The sequence below is a fragment of the Meriones unguiculatus genome, chromosome 16 (genome assembly GCF_030254825.1).
Source record: "Meriones unguiculatus strain TT.TT164.6M chromosome 16, Bangor_MerUng_6.1, whole genome shotgun sequence".
NCBI lineage: Eukaryota > Metazoa > Chordata > Mammalia > Rodentia > Muridae > Meriones > Meriones unguiculatus.
Window position 1 is genome coordinate 59,237,951 of NC_083363.1, and position 11,892 is coordinate 59,249,842.

An 11,892-nucleotide genomic window follows, 5' to 3' on the forward strand; every position below is an offset into this window, starting at 1 on the left:
ACAGCATTGGAACACGGGAGGTAGTCACCCAGAAGAACTTGAGCGGCCTGGTGCCCATGCGGGACTTGAGGCTAGACCCCAGCCTCCTCTGTTCCCTTCCCTTGCTAGCGCTGAGCCCCAATTTACTGATTGTGTGGCTCTTCCTGAGCATAGCATACCTGCTGACTAAATTGCGTTGCAAATAAGTACCATTATGAAAAATTAATCAGTCACGAGGCAGACAAAAGTGCCCGAATATGTCCAGCCACCGTGTACCAAACTGGACAGAAGGAAGGTGTCAAAGCGAGGTCTGCCAAGGAATATCTCATGCCTTACAGTTTGATGTTTTGTTCTTCTGAACTGTAAATACCTGCCAAATTCTTTCATCGAGAGGACTTGTTCATTTCAATTGTGTAGCGTCTTCAGTGCTTGTGACATGTCCTTCTGGTGCCCTGTGATTGCATTCTTTAGCTGGCCTGGAATTGATTACTTGTACCAAATATCTTACCTTCTGATGTATAACTATTTTATTACCTGTACATCTCATGTGCCCTGGTCCAAGAGAAAGGGATGCTGTCTGAGAAGAATTTGTATATTTGATACTATTCCTTCAGTGTGTTGCTAACCGTCCTTGCCTTCTGAAGAAAAATGATGAGAAAAAGAGCTTATCAGCCGGTTTCTCTAGGAGCCCCTGTCTCCTGGAACTGTACTTCCTGCTTTCCTTTCAGAGTGTGACCCTGGGAGTGTAGCAGCGAACTGTTTGCAGAGTCACACTTCCTCGCTTCTAGTTAGTTCCGCTCGGTAGCAGCCCAGCTGCGGATACAGGAGCACATGCCACCAAGCCCTGCACACAGAGATTACATGCATGGGACTTCAGGGTTGCTCTTAATACACGGAGCAGTGACAGTCACATACGTTTCCTTAGAATAACATTTTTTAATTTAAAAACTGTTTAATTCAGGTAAAGTGTAGATATTTCTTGTTCTTTACTAATACAATAACGTTAATAATGAACAAAAAAAATCAAAATGCTCTAAAAATGAGGCCTCAGTCTTGGCAGTTGTGAGAGACGGGGCCATTAGAAGGAGGGCTAAGTGTGAGTTTTGCCACTAGCGCTCTTAATGTTAACATGGGACTGCTCCTAAGATAGGATGACCAGTCACCCTGACATTCATACGTGGCCGAGAGTAACTGTCCTCTATAAAAACAACCACGTAACCCAGGGAAGACCCGACGAGCCTTGTGTAAGGAATGGTGAGTGGCTTCTCCATCTTCTTGTTTGTGTTGTTTCTGATTTTTTACCCTCAGTCGGATGAAGGGGATTTCTTCTCAGGAGTCTGGTGGAAAGCCTGGAGTGAGTTAGAGGAGCTGGGGTCTCCAGAATCTCGACATTCTCATGCCCACAAACCCATCCACCTGAAGTCCCCCACACCTCCTGACTGTGCTTGGAGGGTTTTCTCTGACTTGCCTCCCTCTAAAAGAGTGAGTCCAGGAGTTGCGTTGGCAGTTAGCAGTGAACACCCGGTGCTGGACGGAATCTGTGAATTGGGCTGGGTGAGGCTGTCCTACCCACACCAGAGCATCCCCTTCTGCGGGCTGAGCAGGATTCCCAGGGCGGGCCTCACTCCGTCTCCACCTAAGCAGCTCTTGTCTCTCCTGGGTTAAGCATGGCCGCAGCTCTGTGGCGTCTTTAGTTTAGTCTCACCCATTGCTGGCTGACATTAGCCACCCGACAGACTTGTCCAGTCAGTGACCCTTTGAAAGGGGTACTGGATAGATGCCCTTTCACCTCAGCACATGTGCTTCAAACCTCCAAGACCATTTTGCTTGCTTCTTTTGCACAGGGGAGAGAGAACCCGTAGCCTCCTTCCACCCTCATCCCACGGCTGCTCCTTCCTTTCTCTAGGCTGATACCCTCCTGATACCATAGGCCTGAACCATTTCCAGGGTGGTGTGGCCAAGCAGAGAGAGACCACAGAGCAGTGAGGGGAGCCTACAGAGTAACTCTGGACGTAACTGCAGAGACAGCACCCTCTGCCCCTAGCGGCCGGGATGCCACAGCTCTGGGGGGGCCTCATTTCAGGACCATCACACAGCAGAGGAGGCAGTGGGTGCTTAGAGAAATCCCCACCCCACCCCTAGCAGAGGGAACTCCTGTGGGGACACTGGTCTGCCAGCCACCCTCCTGTCCTGTGTGGCCTTGCCCTTGGGTAAGAGAGAGAAGGGTCAGAAAGGAGGCCGTGTGTGTGGCTCCTTGTTCTCGCCTCCGGGGTGAGCAGCGTGTAGCACCCCATCCGTGCAGCCGGGCACACAAGGGCTGCTCTGGAGGAAGCCAAGCAGTGGGCGCTGGAGTCTGCATTTCCTTTTCTCCTCTAACACCCTGGGAGATGGGAGGCCAGGCTTTGGAACACCCGTCTTTTATGCTGTGTTTCAGTGTCACTAAGACACCCTCAGTAGCCAGCAGCCATGTTCTGTGCTCTCGTCAGCTGGCCTTAGAAAGTGGCTGTGTGGGTTCTCCAGCTAGGCTGACTGCCACTGCTTCCTCCTGTGTCATTCAGGCAGACGCTGAAACAGGAGCGTCCACAAGGCACCCCCCGCATGTCTGCTGTGGAATAGCCTGGGGCCTTCAGGTGAACTCTGAAGTGGGAGCTCCCGCCCCAGGAAAGGAAAACCAGAGGTCTTTAGGATACCCCTTTTAGAGTTTCCGTTGGTATTTCCAAAGTTGATACCTATGAAATGAAGTGATTTTTGAGATAATAGAAAAGAACCAGGAGCTATACATTAACTATCTTTTGCTAAAATCTGCCTGAATTTTCATGTTTTATTGCACCTGAAGACCCTTTAGCAGTGTTGTCAGTGAAAGTGTTCTGCCTCAGGCCTTCATGCTGGACTCTGCAGCACATGCAACACGTCACCACCTCAGCAGATCTTGTCCCAAGTTCCAGCAGGTCACGGACACCTGCAGCTCATGCTGATAGTGGCAGCATGCAGAGCAGGCATGTCAGCTGCACATTGAGCATAATGGGAGACACGTTTAATTTAAGAAACAAGTTGAAGGCATAATCTGAGCTGTAAGCTGTGTACAACCACAGTGTACCAACCAGCTAAACACAGAGTTAGTTCCTGTCAGTGTGAACACAGACTTTAAGAGTTTCTAAGTTCCCATCTGGCATTTACTGGATAGGTGGGTCGGAGGTCCCTTCTGCATAGGTGGAAAAGCCAGGCCTGAGGCAGGCTGTTAATAACGGAGCTCCCAGGGACCACAGCCAGCTCACTCCCAGCACCCACCCCTTCTGCTGAGAGTCACACCTTCACCCGCTCCCCAAGTGCTCAGCACATGCTGTCCTTTGCTCGGGGTGGCCCTCTGGCGTTCTCAGGTGACATGTCCAGCCTAAGGCTTGAGGCTCCGGAGCACGGGCATGCTCAGGTGGCAGGAGCCGTTAAGAGTGGCAGCCGGATGCCCTTCTCAACTGCCTGGGCTTCCTGTCTTTTGAAGAAACATTATTGTCTCACCAAAAACTGCTCCACATGATCCTAGAGAAGGGACTGCCATTTTCATTTTGAAAGGCTTGAGCTGCTGTGTTTTTAAAAATGTATGTCATGTGGTCTTAGAATTTGAAATACATTTTTCAAATTACTGTTCTTGTAACTGCAAATTTTACTTCTCAGAAGGGTTTTTTTTTTTTAACTGAACTTGACAAGCACTTGATTACACTGCTAGTCTTTGAACATTATAAAAATAACAAGTTTTACTGTGTGTGGAAAGGCATTTATATTCAAAATCATTGTGGGCTGTTACTCTTACGCCCACCGCAGAGCATTGCCCCGAGAACTCCCTTGAGGGCCACAGAGGCTCGCTTGGCTCTTCATTCTCTTGGGCACCACCTGTTTTGACCCTGGGTAGCTGTGACATCAATGCCTCACTTGCAGCTGGGATTCGTGCTGGTAGTGAGTCCTCTAAGGGCAGAGCACCTGTGGGCTTGCACTGGGCTCAATGGTACTTGTACAAGAAATGGCCACCATGCGAGCAGCCCACCTGGCTAATGGCAGCTAGCACCACCAGGAGAGGGTGGAGCCTCAGGGCAGCCTGATAGCCATGAGGACCTGGTGCAGGCAGCACTTGGGCCTATGTGGGAGCTTTGCACTTGGACAGCTGCCCCTAGGTGGAGGCAGGCGTCAGAGCAGCCGCCTCAGCCGGGCGGTTTTGCTGCCTGTTGATTTCCGCAAGGAAAGTCAGCATGTGGGGTCTGAGGTGGTCACAGTTCTGCTAACACACAAAAGGTACAGTGTTTCAGAAGCCATGGTAAGCGTGAAATATCCCCGTGCATCCAGTGTGCTGCCTGGCAGTCTTTGAACCACAAGTTAGGATGGAACCCCGATAACCAAGTCCAAGATACACACAAAATCATGTCTTTCTTTAAAAAATTGTGTCTGCTTAGAGGCAATATCACTCTGGATCTGCCAGCCCACAGCTGCGTCCATCGTGTGCTCATCTTGCGCTTCCTTCCTGCTTTGTTCCGAAACCTCCATCTTGTGTGTGTGTGCTGTCCAGCACCCATTTTAATTAACCTCTTGTTAACGCTATGAAAATAATCAGTTCATTCCATCTTAGTTTAAGTCTTTTCTTTTTTCCTTTTTTACTGCTGTCATTTCTTGTGCTTGTTTTTCCCCAGTGAGGGTTGTCGACGAGAAAATACAATGAAGAATGTTGGAAGTCGCAAATACGCATTTAACTCCCTGCAGCTGAAGGCCTTCCCCAAGCATTACAGGCCTCCAGAGGGGACTTACGGCAAAGTTGAGACATGAACCCGCGGCTTCCTCTAATTAGCTGCTATGTAATCAGTGTGGGTCCCCTCTAGTGTCACATGATTCTTCAAGAAGACCTGAAGGATTGGCTTTTATTTTTGTGTTTTTAAAACTACTTCACTAAAGAGTCTACGGAGCATGATTTTGTGTTGGAATCTGTAGGGGGTCGTGTGTGGCTCAATAGCGTGGATAGTAATGGCTGCCCTTAACAATAGCTCTCAGCTGTAACTCCACAGTTCCTGTCATAGTTCTAGAAGAAGCCAGCTAGGTGCGTCTAAAACTCCAGGAGACTTTTTCAAATACCCACCGAGGCCCTGCCCACCCAACTTATTTTTCTGCTTAGTGACCCACAACTGAGCACTGATTTAAAATCTACTTCCCAAAGGTCTGGATATAAAGCAGGAAGTACCCACCCTCTTAAACTTCAGGTCCCGGCGGAGCAGTAGATGGTAACCCAGATGTTAACCTGGGGGAAAGAAGTCAGCACCTTCATGGTATGAGAGAATCTGGTTCCATTTGCCCTCAAAGACTGCTACTGTCTGTGAGCCCCCAAGTGGAAGGAAGGCTTGATCAGCCATACCAGGGTCCAGCTGGGCCCACACTGCTTCCTGCCCCTCACAGGTCGTAGAAAGGTGTCCGCTTGAAAGCAGCCAGGGGGTCCCTGGACTCTTCGTCCTCCTGTTTAGGCCCACACCCGCAGGGCATGTCTCCTTCTCTGGCCATCAGCACCTCCATCCTGGCTTGTCAGGTGGCTGTCGGGGGATTGAGGGCCGTAGAGACAGTAGAAGCATAAAGATTTTCAGAAGAAATGTTCCTCTGGGAGCTTTCTGATACTCTTCTAGAAGACCATAAATCATGTTTGAATGTCTAAAGGAAGCATCTTAGCTTTTGTTTGTGCTAATTGTTCTGTTCTCCTTACACAGCTGTTGAGAAACAGTTAAACTATCCCCTGCATTGAGCCCCGAGGGTCTTATGAGGCGGAAAGCAAGGGACTTCACACTTTAGTCTGCTCATCTTTATGAGGTGATGATGAGTCTTGTCTGCACATAGCAGATTTTTTTCTTTAGACGTTTCTATGTTTTATAAATTCTGTTTATTACAGTTCTGTTGACATGTTGTTTAAAAGGCTGTAAAAAGAAGTGTGTATGGAGTATAGTCATGATGCTGATATGACTCTCAGACACCATGGAATTCCTGCAGAGGTCTAGCTGCTTTTCTTTTGGCTCCTTTAGAAACATGTAACCAACTTGGGCCTGGGACACTGAGGCAAGGGACAGGGAGGATGCAGGCACCCCTGTGTAGCTGGGAGACAGTTTCCTGTCTCGTGGTGCCTGCTGGGAGGTAGGGCAGGGCAGCTCCACACTGCTCTGCTGGCTTCCGATGGTCCTGAGGCTGACCCAGTCCCCAGTAAAGACAGCGGGGCCTTGTGTGGCTGCCCAAGCCTCTTCTGCTCTGTCGCTTCATTCACTCTTAAGTTTTTAGTTTCATTTTTTTTCTCATCTTGACATCACTGCCTTTTTGAAAAATTCCTTTGGATTTTAGAGTTAAATGTTTCCCATGGTCTCCAGTTTTTCTTTCTGTCCTAAGGGCATTACTTATCCACACTTATAAAGGGAATATGAGTCGCCTACCAGCGGCTTTGCATGTGAATTATTTTCTCAATTTGTTTTATAATATGAATCACTGTAACACTCTTAAGACTTGGATAATCACAGAAAAGATTGTGGCTTCAGTGTTTTCTCTGAAGGCACTATGACTGGCTTCTGGCGCATCACATGTCCTAGGCTAGCCAGGAAGGCACGGGCACACGCAGCTCCTGGCTGCCCGCAGGATACTGAGCTGTTCCCAGTAGGAGGAAAACGGTTTCACAGGTCTCCACAAGACAGATGTTCCGTCCAGTGTCTGTCCCCATTTACAAGGAATGTGCGCTGTCTGGACCCCGGAACTCCAGGCGGACCCTGTCAGAGCTCCTGCAGCGCAGCTGCCTTTACTCTCCTTTAAAGATGTAAAAACATTGTACAGTACTGTTTATCCCACACTTGTATTTGCCAAGCTTAGTGCATTTAAATACTTTTATTTATTTATTTGTTTGGGACAGTATTAATATATATGAACATATACTTACTGTTTTATATATCCTTGGCTCATTGAAAGCCATGTATGCTGTAAATGTGCTTGTCTTTAGAATGATAAATAATAAAAACTGACCAGAACATACACTTGGTCTCCCTTGATTCACTACCCTTCACTGGATGGAGCTCCTGCAGCCAGCACCACACTGGCACGTTGGACCACTGGGCTTGGGTGCCAGGATTCGTAGGCTGGTAAGCGCGGGTCAGGAGAAAGTAAGGTCTTTTAGACCATGTCTGTAGTTAATTCAAATTCGGGTGTGGTTAAGATTGGGGGCAGACAGCCCCAGACCCAATTCTGGGTTCTGCCTCTCACGGGTCAGCACCTTGCTCGACATGTCTGAGGCTGTTTTGTGTGTGCCAACTGTGAACAGTGGCACAGTTCCTCAGAAGGTGGCTGTGAGGACCTGGGTAGTCTGTGCTCCTAAGTGTTTGTTGTTTCCTTTCCCTGAATGAGCCCGCTGTCACCGCCTGCGGGCACTCCCGTGCTGTGACTTGCTGAGTGTTCATCCAGCAGCTGTGTCATCGGCACAGTGAGGTGAGTCTCTGCATCTCACCTAAGAAACATGTGTCCAGTCGTTGCCCCGGAGATTCCTGGCACCGGAAATGCTTAAAACCAGTGGAAGGACGCGCAGCTGTCTGCCTCTGCCCTGTTACCGCAGCTGGGGACACTGACTACACTGGCAGCCAGTGCTGTCTCCTCCCAAGCCTGGGGAACGGAGTCTCGCTTCAGCCTCCGTACATCAAGTCTGCTCTCCTGACACGTGTTTGTATGACGGCCGATCTTTAATAAACATTCTTGGGTTGCAGATTTTAAAGATGTTGGTTAGCTGCGTTTTGGCTTCGTTTATGTTGGGGCTACAGAAACCTTAAATGTTTTTGTAATTAATGTCTCGCTCCACTTGATTTTTTTCTGAAGTCGAGTTTTGGCTTCCCTGCTAAGGACGGCACAGATGGGTGAGCACACCCTTGTCTGAAACAGTCAGCGTGCCCGTGTTGGAGGGCTGGGCCTGGTGCAGCAGCTCCCTCAGGGCACAGAGCGTGCTGTCCAACCCCGTGGGCTCTCCTGCTCCACAGTGTGCTGGGCTGTTCCTGTTCAGCCTCCTTCTGTTCTCACTTGCAGTGTTTTTAGCATTTCATGTTTCTTATGTATGCAGGTATGTTCTCGTGGGTGTGTGCCCACGCGTGTCTGCGTGAGCGGACGTGGGGGCCAGGGGTTCGTGTCAGATGTCTTCCTGTCATTCTTCACTTATCACAGCAGGGTCTCTCAGGATCCAGAGCTGGCCAGTTCCAGGCAGCTCGCCACCCAGCCTGCCCACGAGTCCTCGTCTCCGCCTCTGTGCTGGGATTGCAGTGGCCCTGTCCAGTCTTGATGCGCCATCCAGTGGGCGGTCTCCAGGCCCTTCGCCTCTGTCCTGCACCCGGGCCAGCTGGACGGCGCTCCTGTGGACAGGCACGGGCTGTACTAAATTGGCTAGGTTCTGAGTGGCCCCTTCTCTCAACCCTAGGATAAACACATGGTACTGGAGAGGTGTTCTCGTCACGAGAGCCTGAGGATGTGAGGTTGGATCCCCAGCACTCACGTGAAACCTGGGTGCTTTGGCATGAATCTGGGGCCCCATTGTGGAGTCTGCCGGCCAGTCAGACAGTCTAGCTGAGTCAGGGAGCTCCAAGCTCATAGGCCTCTCAGAAAGAAGGGTAGAGAGCAGCTGAGGAAGATACCTCATGGTGATTTCTGGCCTCCACATGCATGCACGTACGTGTGTGCATACACACACGTGTGCATGCACGCACATATGTGTTTACACATAAGTCAGATACACATGTACACACATGTGCATATATGGTGGTGATTTCTGGCCTCTACATAAACCACATGTACACACAAGGGGATGCATTCAAGGAAGCCACAATGGGGTAGATGATGGAGCGCCCATTCGCGAGGTGAACCGACTTGAAAAGGCTGTTGGTCACTGCAGGTTGTTCTAATGAGTGAACCCTCCAGCTCATGACAGGGAACGGCAGGCTGGAGCCCAGTTTGGATAGAGGGCCGTCAGGAAGAACTGTCACAGTGGGTTTCCCTCGTGCCGTGGAGTGACTGCGGAGCTTCATGAGGGGTGGTGTGGCCTGCTCTGTTGTTCTAAAGGGCTGCCAGTGTCCTGTCCGACGGAGGAAGAGACTCCCTCAGCGTGGGCACCAGCCTGATACATGGCTGCTGTGCTCCGGGGTGGCCCCTTTGGGACCCTGACAGGTAAGGCCCGAACCCTCCCTGTGGAGAAAGACAAATCCTCCCCCAGCCCCAGCCCCAGCCCCGCCCAGTGTCTCTTTCCTAGCCCTCCACGAGAAGATGAGTTCCCAGGAAGCTGTAGGGCAGACACTGTTGGGTGGTGTGAAACTCCTTTGAGAAAGCACTAGGGTCTCGAGGAGCCTGTGGTGAGGACAACTGAGGGCCAAAGGTGGGGGCAGCAGAGTCAGCTCCATTGTCCAGCCCGAGCGACCCCAGAGGCAGGAGCAGCCGCCTTCAGGGTTCTGTGGTTATGCTTGTACACTTTAATACTGTTTATTTACTTATCTTGTTTGTTTGCTCACTGTGCGGGCGGTGTGCCCACACTCTTGGGACTGAACCCAGGTCAGCAGGCTTGGCAGCAGGCAGTCTTACTCACTGAGCTGTCTTATCGGTTCTGTAAATACACGCTCTCCTCAGAGGCCCTGAGTGGCCCTGAAATTGGAGAGTCCTGAGCTCCTGAGTGTGCACAAGCTAGTATTTAAGGTTAGTGCGGAAGATATAAAAACAGACTACCCTTTAAAGAGGAAAAGGAAAATTTGGGGAGTTTATTCCCATGAGCACTGAGCAGATGAGATGGTAGCGATGGAAATGTGCAGTTACTTGTCTCACGCTCCCAGTGGGATCCCTGCAGGCAGAGGGCCCTGGCCAGGACTGACTACACACCACTGTCAGCGCCAGGATAGGCCCCAGGGTCGTTGTACCACTCTTAGGGGCTCATGGGTGACGCTAGGTGGGAGAGTGGGGGGGGGAGGCTCTCCTGCTGTATCCCCAGGTCACACTCCACTCTGGGCTACTCTGGGCTAACTTCTGGCAAGTGGACAGTAACTTACTGCTATCACCACCCACGTTACAGCCCAGGTCCCTGAGGTGCAGCCTGAGAACATCACTGTCCTCACTCTCACCCCACCCCTACCTGCGAACACACACTTTGGATCCCTTCATGATCACCAGGGGCCTAGAAGGCCAGTGTTCATCAGCCTGTGACTCCTTTGTACCACTTTAAGGAAAACAACAAACACGCTGCTGAGACAGCTAACGGGAACACCAGATCCTGAACACAGCAGGAGGGAACCTGCAAGAGGTGGCTGCAGGCACCACTCATCACTGCTTCCCTCTCCTCGTGCCCACCCTCCTCCCCGCCCGCCTTGATCCACCCTGCTCCCCAACCCTGGGCCCCCGAGACCAGACTTCTGTCTCCTGTTGTCCTACCTGACACAGCTCACCATTCAGATTTGATTCTTGCCCTCCATCTCCCATGGGTGACCTCTGTAACTTTCTTGTCCCTTAGGATGACAACCTTGTAGAACAAGGGACTTTCAAGCTAATGGCACCTACATTCCCAGACCCTTCCCAGCCTCGCTGAGCTTCTAGATCCCATGGACGTCCAGCTGGATCGACTGTCTAAGTGCCTCATACACAGCATGCTGACAGACTGGACAGCCCTTCAAGCTGTCCTAGCCTGAGGAATGACCCTACTTTCTATCCTGTATTATCCCTTCCTCCAAATACTGGTGATCAGCTTCAAGACTCTAACTCTGAGCCTTTGGCTCTTTCCACCAACTGAAAACCAGGGGACACCAGGCACCGCTAGCACCCCTCTCGACACACACATACAGTAGACTACTTTTTGATCCATATTTTGGCTGACCAATAAGATAAAGACAAACAGCATCTTTTTTTTTTTCTGCATAAACGCAGCATTAAACCCAGCATGCCTGTCTAATGGATCCACATTAGTCAATTAGTCTGATTTAGCTTTGTTCTTTCTGCCTTGACCCCATGCCCTTAAATTCCATCCCTGTACATACTTGCCCGGCTCTGCTCTAGAAAACTCAGGCTTCTCCAGGATAGTCACCCAGCGCCACACTAGGTGTGGGCTGGCCACACTGTCTTTGTCAGCAGCTTCTCCAGGGAAGGTCACCACTCTTTCCACACAGATGCAGATTAGATCCCTGGAGGGTGGCGGTGCTGTGCTAATGCGGAGGGGAAGACACTTCCTCTGTCATACCTCATACCGCCAAGCTGGCAGAGTTCAGTGTCCCCAGTCAGCTCATCACCAAGCTACAGGATCCAGTTCTTTGCCAACCAGCACCCTCACTTTAAATGATCCCCTTTGAGGAGGAAAAAGTGCATGAGAAGTCAGCCAGCGCGTGATGAGGACTTGTCTTTGTGGGAGCTTCAATCTTGGACCACAGACAGGAGGTTGTGTGTGCATGCGTGCGTGCGTGCGTGCGTTTGACTATAGAGGATTTATCGACTCAGACATTTGGAAGCTTGTGGCTGCTGCATGCTGGGGAGGGCGAAGCTGGCAGCAGAAGAGGCGGTGGCGAACGTGGAAGACCCAGGATGAGAGGACCAATGATACAGGCTGAGTGTGGAAGGACCTTGGACAGTGGCTGGTCAGAGCCTCTGCTGAAAGGCTGAAGCAGATGCGTCTTGTCTCTGCAGGAAATGCAGAGATGTGTTATCTGGTCAGCCTTGCCATTTCCTTTGCATTCATGAGGACAAGTGTAATTCGAGAAGTAAAAGAGCTACTCGGAAATTTACTGGATGTTCGAGAAGTAAAAGAGCTACTCGGAAATTTACTGGATGAGGGGCCGGCAAGGTGGCCCAGCAGGTAAGAGCACTTGTCATAAATCCTGACAATCTGAGTTTGATCCTTGGAATTCACATGGTCTCTGCAGGTACACA

General features: G+C 50.5%; 1 protein-coding gene across 13 annotated transcripts in view; it reads left to right on the plus strand.

The window, feature by feature from the left end:
• The window catches only part of Inpp4a (inositol polyphosphate-4-phosphatase type I A), a 105,479-nt gene extending 98,477 nt beyond the window's left edge, over nt 1-7,002 (plus strand). For 8 of the 13 annotated variants that reach the window (XM_060369871.1, XM_021631554.2, XM_021631558.2 and 5 more), the window contains one exon: nt 5-2,814. In XM_060369871.1, coding sequence (XP_060225854.1) covers nt 5-185 — 181 coding nt within the window. In that variant the 3' untranslated portion in view covers nt 186-2,814. Of the gene's footprint in view, nt 1-4; nt 2,815-4,652 lie in introns of those variants that run through there. The other 5 variants (XM_021631559.2, XM_021631561.2, XM_021631571.2 and 2 more) reach the window with 1 other exon arrangement.
• The last annotated feature ends 4,890 nt before the right edge of the window (nt 7,003-11,892 follow it).